The sequence below is a fragment of the Pithys albifrons genome, chromosome 9 (assembly GCF_047495875.1).
Source record: "Pithys albifrons albifrons isolate INPA30051 chromosome 9, PitAlb_v1, whole genome shotgun sequence".
NCBI lineage: Eukaryota > Metazoa > Chordata > Aves > Passeriformes > Thamnophilidae > Pithys > Pithys albifrons.
In genome coordinates, this window is record NC_092466.1 from 1,582,918 (window position 1) to 1,597,500 (window position 14,583).

General features: G+C 46.1%; 1 protein-coding gene across 4 annotated transcripts in view; it reads right to left on the reverse strand.

The window, feature by feature from the left end:
* The window catches only part of MGMT (O-6-methylguanine-DNA methyltransferase), a 148,928-nt gene that overhangs the window by 1,423 nt on the left and 132,922 nt on the right, over positions 1-14,583 (reverse strand). For all 4 annotated transcript variants that reach the window (XM_071563540.1, XM_071563541.1, XM_071563539.1 and 1 more), the window contains exon 5: positions 7,538-7,677. In XM_071563540.1, coding sequence (XP_071419641.1) covers positions 7,538-7,677 — 140 coding nt within the window. The remainder of the gene's footprint in view (positions 1-7,537; positions 7,678-14,583) is intronic.

Here is a 14,583-nt window from a genome sequence, read left to right on the forward strand (position 1 = left end):
GAAACAAATAAGCATGGACAGGACTGTTAATCCATAAAAATGATATAAAGTCTTCGAAAGGGTAAACCTGAGATATTAAACCCCATATATAAAAACTTCCCTGCAGCAGCAGGTTCTCCTGCCCCATGAGCCCCTCCAAAGCTGAGCCCTCTGTGCCCAGGGAGGGGGCAAAGCCTCGAGGCCCCAAAACGTGGCACAAGGAGAACAAGGAGGTCCAGGACAACAACTCATCAGCATCATCATGGCCTTAAGCTGAAGGAGGGTCGATTTAGATGGGATATTGGGAAGGAATTTTTCCCTATGAGGGTGGGCAGGCCCTGGCATGGGTGCCTAGAGAAGCTGTGGCTGCCCCATCCCTGGGGGTGTCCCAGGCCAGGTTGGACAGGGCTTGGAGCACTCTGGGCTGGTGGGAGGTGTCCCTGCCCATGGCAGGGGATGGGACTGGATGGGCTTTGAGGTCCCTTCCAACCCAAACCATTCTAGGATTCTATGATCATCCCAGGATTAGGAGAGGACATATTTCTGGGAAAGAACAGACCACTAAAAAGTGGTCCCTGTGCTCCAGTTCCTCCTCTTGCTGTAGCATCTCCATGTGCACCACCGAGAAATTCCCTGCAAGACCAAGCCACTATTTATTATTCAACAGCAAGTCAATCCAAAATGGGTTGTGAATTTTTAAAACCTCCAACAGGAGAGGTTTCATTCTGACCTAACCAATCTCAAGAACTCTTTTTTTCCTCCTGTCTTCTACTCCATATCATTTACAGCCAAATGTCACAGATTCTGCAAAATCAATGCCAGAAGTTACATAATGGACTGATAATGCAGAGAAGAACATAAACATAAACGTGGGGGTGTTTTTTTTATTTTTTATTACAGGTGATTATCATAGCTGAAGTACACACCATAAAAATTGCAATACATCATCTCTAATCATGCCTGGTGTGTTTTGGTAACTGCACAGCAATGGCATTGCAATGATGTGGCTGTGACAACAATAACTCACCCAAAAGGGCAGTTTTCACAAATTTGGGTATTTTATGTCAAAAAAGTGTAATTTATTTCTATGTAGACAAGCAAATTACACACTTTATGCTGACTTATTTTAATCCCATTTAATCATATTTTCAGCCCAGTTCAAGGTGGGACACACAAACCCCAAGGCAGTTGAGCAACTACACATACCATATATTGGGGGTATTTTGGGGTGTTCTCTCAGTTTTGCCAGGTAATTTCAACGTCTGAAATTTAAAATCTCAGTCTCAGCCCATTTTCAAAGGGAACACACACAGCTGCTTCCTGTAAATCAAGGTTTAAATACAGGAATGGTTCTCATATCTGCTCTATTTGGAGGTGCAACAACTCCAGCAAGTACCTATCAAAGCTTTACTCCCTGCCATGTCATCCCGTGCTTGGTTTAGGGCTTCTTTAAAGAAATGGGGGGGTTTGGCAAAGTTTTTTCTGGGTTGGGATTTCTCCATCTTTACACTCTCCTCAGTTGCTTCAGTCAGCTTGGCTTGAATGACAAAGCCATAATAACATACTGTGAAACATCTCCAAGGTTAATCTGCAATTCTTTAAAAACACACACACTAAAGCAGCAGATTTTGATGGTGAGGCTATAAATCTTGGTGGAGAAGAAAAAGGACTTTATTTTCAGGTGGTCTGAGCCACGTGGGGCCGTGGATGACCCTTGGGTGGGTGCAGGACCCATTCACAACACAGGGATATGGGGCTGAGCCACTCACCACCAAGCAAGGAAAGGAGCTATGAAGTAAATGCAGGTTTTTCCATGCCCAGCATGAGGAATTCTATACTAGATTGTCCCAACACACTAGCACCCATCTGTCACCCTCCAGAGCTTTGGATTTAAAAGTGGTACAAAGACTGTACCAGCATTGTAATTTAAAAATAAGGAATATTGCTCCAGTTTGGCTTAATTGTGGTGACAACATTCAGACTACTAAAATAATTAAACCTGCCAAAATTTATTAGGGCCCTAAGGACATTTTAGAGGGAGAACTACCTTACTTGGGAGCTTTAATGCCTCAGCTACATTTAATGTAATTTTTATCAATAACCAAGCAGCTCATAATATTAGAGCTCTGCTGAAATCTCCATGCTGTGAAATCTAATTCATCTAATCCACGAATCCATCACACACACAGACCCTCCCTCAAACGCTATAAAACTTCCAAACCCATAGATTTGTCTCCAACAAAAACTAACATGAAGGAGCCCTGGGATCGATACCAGAGTCCCTCTGATTCGGGCACCAGCTGAATATTTTCTCCAACTTTGCTTTTGTTCTTCTGGGTAGAGGCCCACAAGGGAAAGAGCTTGTTTTCACTCGCAGCCTCATCAATACCTAAATCCTGGTGAACAAGTGACACTGAGAAGCTGTAATCAATAGCTCCCTGTGCGTTTTTTCTTCTGGTCAAATGGTTCAGCACTACTGACAGCCCTGACACTCGGAACATGATGCTAAATCTTTATCAACAGCCATCTGGGTGAGTGGCAGAACAAGGCTGGGGCGGTCACTGCCGCTCGTGGCAATGTGTGAATAAACTAACTCCTCCATAATGCACTTGTTTAGGAAAAAGGAGGGGAAAAACCCCTCCCTGAACATGGGATCGATGGGTCTGAAGTGCATTTAGCAAATTCTGTGTGAGGATGGAGCAGAGCAGGGCTCCAGTTGTCAGGAGTGTTCAGGTTGAAGCAAAGGAACTGGCCCATCCATGGCTGATGGGCTGGAAACCTCCTGAAAATTCCCAGGATCAGCCAGGCCATGACGGAAACAGCTGGGACAACACAGAACATGCTGAGTTGGAAGAGACCCACAAAGATCACTGAGTCCATCTCTTATTCCTGCACAGGACCATCCCCAAGAGTCACACCACGTTGTAACACAAGGCAAGAATCACAGAGAGCAAAAAACAATCCTGTGGTTTGCTCATGTCACAGAATCCCAGACTGGTGGGGGCTGGAAGGGACCTTAGAAATCACCTTGTTCCAACCTCCTGCTTTTTCTCCTGCTCTTTCCCAAACAAAACAAATCCCATGATGTGACCCAACATGGGTCTGAGGTTATCACCACCCACCAAAGGAACCAAAGATATCAGGAATGAAAAACATTAGGAATGGAAGGTATTAGGAAAAGGTCCTTCCCCCAGAGGGTGGTGGGCACTGACCAGGCTCCCCAGGGCAGTGGGCACAGCCCCAGAGCTGCCAGAGCTCCAGGACGGGTTGAACAATGGGACAGGGAGGATTGTTGGGGTGCCTGCAGGGCCAGGAGCTGGACTGGATGGTCCCTGTGGGTCCCTTCCAACTCAGGATATTCCATGAATGAACACACAAGTAGTTTTATGTGTCTGCAACATTTCAGACCCACACTTCAGTATCTTCTCAGAGATGCACAATCGCTGCTACCAATCTCCAGTGTTCAAAGCACTTTGGCTGAATAATATCCTTGATTTAAGATGGATTGATATTATATCCTTGATTTAGGATAGATCAATGTCAGCATCAGGTTAAACCCTTAGCTGGGGCTGAGCCCCAGCAATGGCAGAGTTAGAGGGTGCAAACCCAAGGCAGGCAGCTCTGCCTGCTGCCAACAGGCCTCTGAAGACATCTTATTTAAGGCACAGAACAGTCATTTAGGATGGCCTTGGACTAATCAGCCCCACACTCCCCATTTCCCATGAGCCTCTGTGATTTCTTTTTGATCCTCCTCTATACCAGTCTAATGAGATTTTTAATTGAACTTTATGGGTTCCCTTTGAGGACCACAGACCTTGCAATCAATGTGAACTGCAGTAAACTCTGTGAAGTTTCTCTTGCAAGAGGTTGAGCCCTGCCCACCACGTCCCTGGCACAAACCACGACAAAGCTCCTGCTGGCATCTGTTCCACCTTCTCATGAAGCTGAAGGTCATCACATGAACTATGTGAAGCAACCCAGATACAAGGGTAAACCTGTGGGATGCACACCACCAAAATGAGAGACCAACTCCTTGATGTGCAGGAGGGAGAAGGGTGTTGGTATTTGGTGGAGAAAGGTGAGATTTGTGATCTTACCACTATGTTTGAGGGACAACACGATTCCAGGCTTGGGGTTGTTTTTGCTGGCACGACCATCCTCATTAAATCAGGTATCAATCTACCACAGTATCAATCTACCACTAGCCCAGGTTGCTCCAAGCCCCATCCAGCCTGGCCTTGGACACTTCCAGGGATGGGTCTGGGGTTTGGACTGCAGGTTCAGCCCTTGGGTGGTTGCAGAGCAGCAGGGGCTGCTCACACACCCACTGGAATCTTTGGCCTCCTGTGCTGTTTTTACATTCATCCTCTCAGCATTTTCTTTCATAAGGTTTGCATGAAGTGGAGTTGCAAATTGGGTTAGAAAATCTGTTTTCACAGGAGTTGATGGCTTTATATATAGAAATAACAAAGGTGAGGGGGTTTTGCACTTTCACAAATTATCTTTATATGTCACCTCCTTCATAAAATCAACCTGTGTATTACGCCTAGTCAACCTGCACATTATGGCTCACAGGTGAAGTACCATGGAAAGGTTTCCTGGGAAAATATGAGGAACAGTGAATGAATGAATGCTCACACTGAAGTGTAAAAGGACCATATGTGGGTTTGCACGTGGAATATGGATGGAATTTCAGATTAACTCCAGGAGATGTGTAGTGATAAAAATGTGGTTTGTGATGGGCAGTGCTCTCATTACAGTAGTGATTTATTATTTTTTTTAATCATCAGCCTTCTATGATGAAATATTGGGGTGACATTATATTAATACAGCTCTTTTCCCCTAAAGCTACACATTATTATCTATACCATGCTTAAAAATCTTCTGCTGGGGACAGAAAGCACTTCAGCCACAGTATGGGCTGGGAAATGGCAATAATAACTTGGACCCCATTTAAAAAAATTGCAGTAGCTTTGCTGTATATTTTCAGAACTATTTTCATCCTCCCTCACAGGGGAAAAAGCAGGAATTTTCACACCACAACCTGCTGTTACCGCTACTTTGGATGCTGCTGCTCCACTGCAGCCTGAGGGCAAAGCTGGGTACATTTCTAGGCAATAGCAATTACATCTCCTTTTGCACAACACTGGATTGTTATTCTTTGAGAACTGTTTCCTGTAGGTTTGCATTGGATTGCCTTATCTTAATGTACACCAGATTATATTGGAAAGCATTCCATCATATTAAAATAGTTTGTATTGTCAAGTACAATACGGTGTATTGACGAAACGCAGCTTAGTGCTGCTTATATGAGCTGCTTCACAGGAAAACCTGATGGATGCCTAAAATATCAGCGTGGGCTCCTTTATGGAGCTTGGGGGCTCAAAGCCACGAGGCACTCTGTGGGTTTCCATGGTCGTCAATTCCCTGCATGGAATTGCAGGATACCCACGGACTGGTCCATGTACAGACCTTGCAGTGAGTTTATCAGGGACATACCCACATTCCTGCCCTGTGTACAAACACCTGCAGTGTGTTTATCAGGGAGATACCCAGACTGGTCAGTGTACAAACACCTGCAGTGTGTTTATCAGGGAGATACCCAGACTGGTCCACGTACAGACACTTGCAGTGAGTTTATCAGGGGGATACCCACGGACTGAACTGTGTACAAATATCTGCACTATGTTTATCAGGGGGATACCCACATTCCTGCCCTGTGTACAGACACTTGCAGTGTGTTTTTCAGGGAGATACCCACATTCCTGGCCCCTGTACAAACACTTGCAGTGTGTTTATCAGGGGGTTACCCAGACTGGTCCATGTACAAATACTTGCAGTGTGTTTATCAGGGGGATACCCATGGACTGGTCTGTGTACAGACCTTGCAGTGAGTTTATCAGGGAGATACCCAGACTGGTCCATGTACAGACACTTGCAATGTGTTTATCAGGGGGATACCCATGGACTGGTCCATGTACAAACTCTTGCAGTGAGTTTATCAGGGACATACCCACATTCCTGCCCTGTGTACAAACACTTGCAGTGTGTTTATCAGGAGGATACCCACATTCCTGGCCCCCGTACAAACACTTGCAGTGTGTTTAGCAGGGGGATACCCACGGACTGACCTGTGTACAAATATCTGCACTGTGTTTATCAGGGGGATACCCATGGACTAGTCTGTGTACAGACATTGCAGTGAGTTTATCAGGGGGATACCCACATTCCTGGTCCCTGTACAAACACTTGCAGTGTGTTTATCAGGGGGATACCCACATTCCTGCCCTGTGTACAGACACTTGCAGTGTGTTTTTCAGGGAGATACCCACATTCCTGGCCCCTGTATAAACACTTGCAGTGTGTTTATCAGGGAGATACCCTTGGACTGGTCTATGTACAAACACCTGCAGTGTGTTTTTCAGGGAGATACCCACATTCCTGCCCTGTGTACAAACACATCGGCACCAAGTCACACTGACACAAGAGAACTGTACCCTGAATATGAGGTAAAAGTGAATTATTAGATTAATGATTGCATCACAATTTATGCAAAGTAGCACATCTTGATACGTCAGCACCTTGAGATGCTTCCTCTGATTAATGGATCAAATGATAAACATGGTAAATAACTTTTACATCCACTTCTAGTGGAAGGTGTCCCTGCCCATGGCAGGGGCTGGAACGAGATGGGCTTTAAGGTCCCTTCCAATCCAGACTGTTCTGGGATTCTGTGATTTTATAAACTGCTGTGGGTTTAGAGAATTGAACTGCTCTTCATGCACTGCAGGTACACTCAGATCCTCCAATCCGGGATGGGGCTGACCCAGACACACCAGGACACACCAACTTCACTGACACCAGTGGTGTGATTCAGGTGCATAAATAACCTGAAAGGCTAAACCCAGACAAATAAAAGGGAAAGATAATTAAAGGGAAGACAGAGATTGACAGAGACCAAGTACTATAACAAAATGCTTTTCCAAAATCCACAGACTTGACCTGGAGTGCTGCTCTCCCCAGCTGGTTCAAATTCAGACAACTCACCTACAGAATGCCAGAATGGTTTGGGTGGGAAGGAACCTTAAAGACCATCTCATCCCACTCCCTGCCATGGGCAGGGACACCTCCCATGGGCCCAGGTTGCTCCAAGCCCCATCCAACCTGGCCTTCTTTTCAGAATCATATTAATGCCAGAGTGGACTGACTGCTGTAAACACAACCAAAACTACTCACAACCTGCCAAATGAGGTCCATGGGGTGGATACAGATTTCCCTGACCTAAAAATATACAGGAAACTTTGAGAACAACAACCTGTGTAGAGGCTGGTGAATGAAAGAAGTGTTTCTCTTCCCAACCTAACACCACAAAGGCTCAGGAATAAATCACACTCAACTGGGTTGTGCATTATCACTGATTAAAACCACTAACTGCCCTTATTCCTCATGGTAGACCAGTTTTCATAGCAGATAAATTTAAACTAATGACATTTAACCCACAGAGCTCTCTGAACCCACCACCTTCCATCCCTCCAGCCGGAGGATGCCGAGAACTCACCGGGTTGACCCTCATGGCGCTGCCCACGGCTCTGGCTGCCCGGCTGTGCCCGGCCAGATGTGCCAGCTGCTTGTAGGACACGGCCTCTCCAAACTTCACGTCGTTCAGCAGCGTCCACAGCACCTGCCTGGTGAAGGAGTCTGCAGGGAACAGCCAGCGGGAGCCATTTGGAAAAAAAATAGGATGAAACCATCAAAAAAAAACCCGCACCAAAATGTGAGCCTCAACAGCAGTTTTCTAATTTGAATTTAAACAGCCCCAATGCACTGTCCTGTTATTGTGTCCTAGATGACTACATTTAAATACATGATTATTAGAAGGAGCGCTGCGAGTAACAGATCACTATAAAAAAAGGATTTAAGGCTTTGATTTTCCTGTATTTTTAATTTGCTTCAAGTACAATTATCCTGTTAACTCATACAATGTGGCTTTTTCCATTAAATTGGCAGAGTATAAATTAGCATAGAGTCAAATTAAAAGGGAAGAACTAGCTGGCTGTACCTACTCGACAAAGGCCCTGCATCTGCAGCTCATTTCCAACTTCAGCTGGGACTGGAGTGGCCCAGGAAGACGCCCTAGAGCCACTGGACTCTGCATTATCCTGCTCACTGCATTTTATAGTCCAGACCCCCAAGCTACTGCTCAGCACTGCAGACATTGCCAAATGTAAGGACTAGCTGTGACCTTGAATCTACAGCACATCCTTAATGATACAGGGGGAAAAAGATATAATGTATCTGCCATTATTTTAATTTTAATTCAGCAGCAATTTGCTTCTAAGTGTCCCAACTGCTGGAATAATGAATAAGCAAATGCATTAGGAGCTGCTTTCTTCAGCATCTCAGGGTTTTACCCAAGCCAGGATTATTTTACATTAGGCAAAGGGATTTTAGTTGAGTTGAACATCTCTTGTTCTTCCACTTGGAAAAGCTTTGAAGATCCAACTGGTGAGTAACTTACTGAGACTACAGACATGGTGACTAAAAAAGAAGGAAAAAAGGAAAAAAAAAGGTGGAGAGACCCTTTTCCCCAGATGAGAGCCTGAGCCTCCTGCTCTGGCAAAGAAACAAACTGATTAAAGACATTTTCTTTCTTTAGTTGTCAAAACCCACATTGATTATGTTACATAGGAAGGTAGAGAAATGTGATTTTGCTCTTAAAGGAAACCCATACGGTGTTATGTGTGTGTTAAATAATAAAAATCACTTCTTAACTGAAGGGAATGATAATCACTTCATTGAAAAAATCTGTTTAGTCTTTATTATAACATTAAGCAAATTAAACATCAGCATAATCCAGGTGATACGAGAAAAGGGTCATCAAAGAAATTAACTTTGTTGTTCATTAATTTACATGGATTAGTAGAGGGCAAAGAGATAGCAAATCTGCTCTAGTTTTTTATGATATAATTTCAAACTGTACACCATTTGTGGCAGTAGGGTGACTTTGGGGTTAATCAGACTGATTTGTCCTTTTAATTGCTTTCTATTCAAAGAAAATTCATTAGATAATGTTCTCTTCAAAATTCATGAATCAATTTAACTGAAGAAACCACATTAACAGCTTTGGGTTCATTAGCACAAGCAGTTGTGTTACTGGCTGATTGCTACCAGGGTTTCCTTAGGCAAACAGGTTTTGTTTACTGTAATTCCTTCAGAAAGGTTTCTTTCAACTCAAATTGGTCCTTCTGATTTTTCTAACCTTTTTGGGCAGCAGGACGAGGGTTAAAACCTGCCCTGCTCAGGGGTCTCAGCCTGATGTCATCTTTTGAATCAATGACACACACCAAGTCCAAAAAATCCCCTTTCTGCCCTCATGGTGGGTTGGAATGTGATGGACCTGAAACCTTCTGGAACCTGTTGGAGCCAGGGAGAAGTGGAGCAGAGTGTGGGAGGATGGGGCAGCTCCAGAGCCCCCCAGCACCAGCACCGACGTGCCAAGTGATGCCCAAATTCCTGAGTACCTTCTAACACGCTGCCAGAGGGACAGAGATTGTCCTCCCCTGACAAGCAGGGGCAGAGATTTTCCTCTTGCCAGAGCCACTGCACATTTTTCATGGGAGAATTTATCCCACCTCTGCTCCCCCATAAAACACTTGTGAAGTTTAGAGTTCAAAAGAATGAAATATTTAGCAATCATGCACATCATTCTGGAAATGTATCTGAAAACTCCATTTCATCCTGTGGGGAGCAAATGCATTAATTAGTTTAAGCAGCTCGAAGAGACAGTGCCAAATAGTGTTATTAAACTGCCTGCAAGTGTGAGTGCCTGTGAGCACAACCTGCCCAAATGAGATGGCTGAACTTTCACCAGTTTTCATCATGTGCCAACATTTTATGCTGTTAAATGTCGTTATAAAGTGCTGTAAAATCCGCATTTAAAAATTAACACACAGAGATCCTGTCGTTACATGAGAACACTCAGTACCTCCCCAAGCCCAGGATGCCCCTGCTGCCCTGGAGACAGATGCCAGCAAATCCATGGCTGGACTGAACCACATGGTAGGAATGTGAGTGTCAAGAGGTCTCCTCCTTCCTCTGTACCCCCCTACATGGGGTTGTCCAAAAATCCCCCTCCAGGTGACCAGGTGAGCAGCCAAGGAACACGACGTGTTATGGCCAACACAGAGCAACCAGAGTTGTTAATGCCACTTCCCATCAAACTGATCAATAATTTGTCAGGTTTGAAATGAAAACGCACATTTTTCCAATTTCCACTGGGAGCTGGAGCGAAGGATGGGGAAGAGGGACCTGGGACTGAGCTGGATTTCCAAGTCTCCTCAGCCCTGAGGACTTGTTCCCACCTCCAACTGTGTGTCCATGGCATCCAAACGTAGTTGGGAGGGTTTCACTGAAGCACAAATGGTTTGGGTTGTAAATGGCACTAAAGCCCCTCCAGTGCCACCCCTGCCATGGGCAGGGACACCTCCCACCAGCCCAGGTTGCTCCAAGCCCTGTCCAGCCTGGCCTGGGACACTCCCAGGGCTGGGGCAGCCACAGCTTCTCTGGGCACCTGTGCCAGGGCCTGCCCACCCTCCCAGGGAAGAGTATTTACAGATAAGTTCTAAGCCCCCAAAAAGGACTTATCCTGAACCTGCTGCAAATGCCCAGGTGCTCAGAGATCCCTTACAACAGCCCAGTGAACCTCAATCCTCCATATAAACCTGTTAAATCCGTGGGGATGACAGAGTGAAAATCAAGTTTCCTTGAGCACCAGCTCTGTCATAACTTTCAGCAGCGTAACTGAAGGTGGCAATTAGCCTGAAGTAGTAAAATTATACACTTCTAACTAATAAACACACAATCACAGACTGGTTTGGGTTGGAAAGGCCTTTGAAGAGCCTCCATCTCCACACTCCTGCCATGGGCAGGGACACCTTTCACCAGCTGCTGTGTTCATACCCAATATCTAACAAGCATTTATGGTGTTAGTGAGGGGCTCAGCCCCAGGGATGAGGGATGGATGGGGGGAAGAGCAGAGGGCCCAGTGCCAGTCCCTTCCTGCCCCCTCTTCACCTTCTCACACAGCTGCTGGGGCAAGAAAGGGTCAAAAGACACACAGCCTGATTTTCCCTCCTTTTTAATCCCTTTGATCAAGAAGAATTAAAGACAGACCAGTTTTTCCCTTTCTCTCAACACTTATTGCTGGGAATGTTAGTTTTTGTTTGCTGTGCTGTTTTTTGTTTGTTTCCTTTTATTTGTTTGTTTTTCCCCAAGAGTTTTGTACATGCAAAGACAGTTATAAACACTCTCCCTCCTCGCCAGCTTTTTCACAGCCTGCCTGGGGTACTGCACAGACAACTTCTCTGTTTGTTTTTTCACTGATTGGTTTTCACTGTTATTACTATGAGTTAAAAAACCCCATAAATTCAAGCATAACAGTTCAAAAATACACTGACAGAACAGCAGCTCCCACTGCAGCAGCAGCTTCCACCTAATCCAGAAACCTCAGTCTGGCTCCTGGACCTTGGAAGAACAGATTCATATTCAAATTAAAGAACTTTTACTGACAACAGGCAGTGGTGCAAACAGTGAATACAAGGAAGAGAGCTGGCTGACTTTCAGCAATGTTGAGCCTTCTTTATTATTGAGTAGGTCATTAAAGCCATATTAAATCTGCCAACTAACCTGCTACCCTACCCTGAACTAGCAAGTGGTATGTGAAGAGATAACTGAGATAAAATATTTTGCTCCTGTTATGAGGCACTTCCCATCCCTGGGAGTGTCCAAGGCAAGGTTGGGATGGGGCTTGGAACAACCTGCTCTGCTGAAGGTGTCCCTGCCAACCCAAACCAGTCAGAAACACCAGTCAAACCATGAAACCAGTCAAAGCCAGGTGTCACCTTGTGCTCTCCCTGAGGTCCTGGGATTCCCTTTCTGAACTGGGCATAAATATGGGCTGGGGGAGCACTTTTAAACCCTCCTGTATTGCCTATGCATGTGTGTCTGCAATATCATAGAATCATAGCATTGATTGGGTTGGAAAAGACCTCCGAGATCATCGAGTCCAACCCTTGGTCCAACTCCAGTCCCTTTACCAGATCATGGCACTCAGTGCCACGGCCAAGCTCAGCTGAAAAACCTCCAGGGATGGGGAATCCACCCCCTCTCTGGGCAGCCCATTCCAATCCCTGAGCACTCTCTCTGCAAAGAATTTCTTTCTCATCTCCAACTTCAATTTCCCCTGGCAGAGCTTGAGCCCATCGTGCCCCCTTGTCCTATTGCTGAGTGCCTGGGAGAAGAGACCAACCCCCACCTGGCCAGAACTTCCCTTCAGGCAGTTCCAGACAGTGCTGAGGTCACCTCTGAGCCTCCTCTTCTCCAGGCTGAACACCCCCAGCTCCCTCAGCCTCTCCCCACAGCACTTGTGCTCCAGACCCTTCTCCAGCCTCGTTGCTCTTCTCAGTTGGGTTGGGAGAGACCTCTGAGATCATCAAGTCCAACCCTTGATCCAACCCCACTGTGATCACCAGCCCAGGGCACTCTGTGCCCTGGGCTGGTGATCACAGTGGGGTTGGATCAAGACATGGTGGATTCTCTGTCCCAGTCCCTTCTCCAGCCTCTCTGGCCCCGCTCCAGCCCCTCAATCTCTTTCCTGAACTGAGGGGCCCAGAGCTGAACACAACACTCAAGGTGTGGCCTTGAGTAATATGTAATGTAATAAACCAGAAACACAACTGGAAGTTATAAACCTGATGTATATCTGTACCACTGAAGTGAAAAAAGGACCAAAGTGCTTTCTTTTCCTTTCTGTAACGTCCAGGTTGGCTCACACTGAGTGTGAGCTGTTAAATCCAGTCAATGGGGGCAGTTCCTGCTCCACAGTTTAGCACAGTTTTAAACATGGTTCCCTTCAGACTGTTGAGGGGGTTGTGGGGCCAAATTCTATCCTTAGAAGCAAAGAACTCTCCCTGGGCCTCATCCAGCAGTTATTTCTGCAGGTTAAACCCCCTGGAAATCGGTGGGTATTTTTTACTCCAGTGGTAGCTGATATTCTGACCCATTTTTTTGCACAGTCCCTTAACAGCAGTTTACTGTGCACTTGCAAGAGCAGATTTAATTTTAGAGCTGATGGAAATGAGGAGTTGGATGCTCAGCACCAGCCCCTGTCCGTGGCACACTGCAAACTTCCCCAGATTCCCACTTCCAAATCCAAACCCAAACAAGGTTTTACACAAACCAATGACTCCTTCAGCATCATCAGCTTCACCTGAGCTAAATATTCCCACCAGACTTGGAAAGCCATGACATTGCTGAGCAGGCTGGGGCTGGATTTGGAGTCCATGGACTGGGAAGTTGGAGAAAATTGCAAAGCACTTGCAAGTCCCTCCTGGGCTCTGGCACAGCCTATGCCATGGCACAGCACTCCCTGCAGGGTGATTTGTGTGGCTGTGAGCAGCAGAGATGCAGTTAAATGGAGAACCACCTGCTCATCCTCTGAGCTGGAGGTAATACAGCCACTGGTACATGAGAGGAGAACAAATGCTTTGGATGAAGAGACAGAGAAAATATCAGTCCCTTCCCAGTCAACCAAATGTGGCAGTCAAGGCTTACACTGCAGAGGGGATGGAGGTAAAGCATAAAATCAATTTATTTTTCTCTGACATCAGTTTTATGCTGATTCCTGAAAATCCATCCCATTTTCCTGCAGTAGGATTTCCCTTTGCACACCTGTACTCACAGACCTGGAGAGCCTCCTCCTCCTCCTTGGCATTCTCTCCCTTTACTCCACTCCCACAGGACCCCACCTGCAGTGCTGCATCCACCTCTGGGATTCCCAATAGGAGAAGGACATGGAGCTGCTGAAGTGAGCCCAGAGGAGGCCACAGAGATGTTCCAGGGCTGGAGCCAGACTGGCAGAGCTGGGGGGTTCACCTGGAGAAGAGAAGGCTCCAGGGAGACCTGAGAGCCCCTTCCAGTGCCTAAAGGGGCTCCAGGAGAGCTGGGGAGGGACTGGGGACAAGGGATGGAGGACAGGATAAAGGGGGAATGGCCTCACGTTGTACCAGCAAAGGTTTAGGTTGGATATTAGGGAAAATTTCTTCACCCAAATAGTTGTCCAGCCCTGGCACAGCTGCCCAGGGCATGGGTGGAGTCCCCATCCCTGGAGGGATTGAAATGCATGTGGATGTGGCACCTGGGGATGTGGGTTAGTGGTGGCCTTGGCAGTAATGAGGGAATTCTTGGACTTGAAGACTTCTGAAGGCTTTTCCAACCTAAACAATTCTATGACTCTGTAACTTCTCCATCTGTCTGATTCCAGCAAAGCTGCTGGAGACCCAAAACCTCAACATTTTTCACATGTGCAAACATCCAATCAAATGCCAACTACAAAAAGCCCTCCAGGTTCCACTTTCCACATTTCAGCCCCTGAGCAGACTGAATGAGTGGGTACCATGAAGAGTTAAGGCTGCATCTGCCCACTTAAGGCATCCAGAAAGCCTAGTCAGGCTCAGCATTACTTCCCTCTCATGAATATAAATGCTCTGACAGTCTCATTCTCACAATCTCATACCTCATCTTGCCTGGACATATCTCAGTGCCACC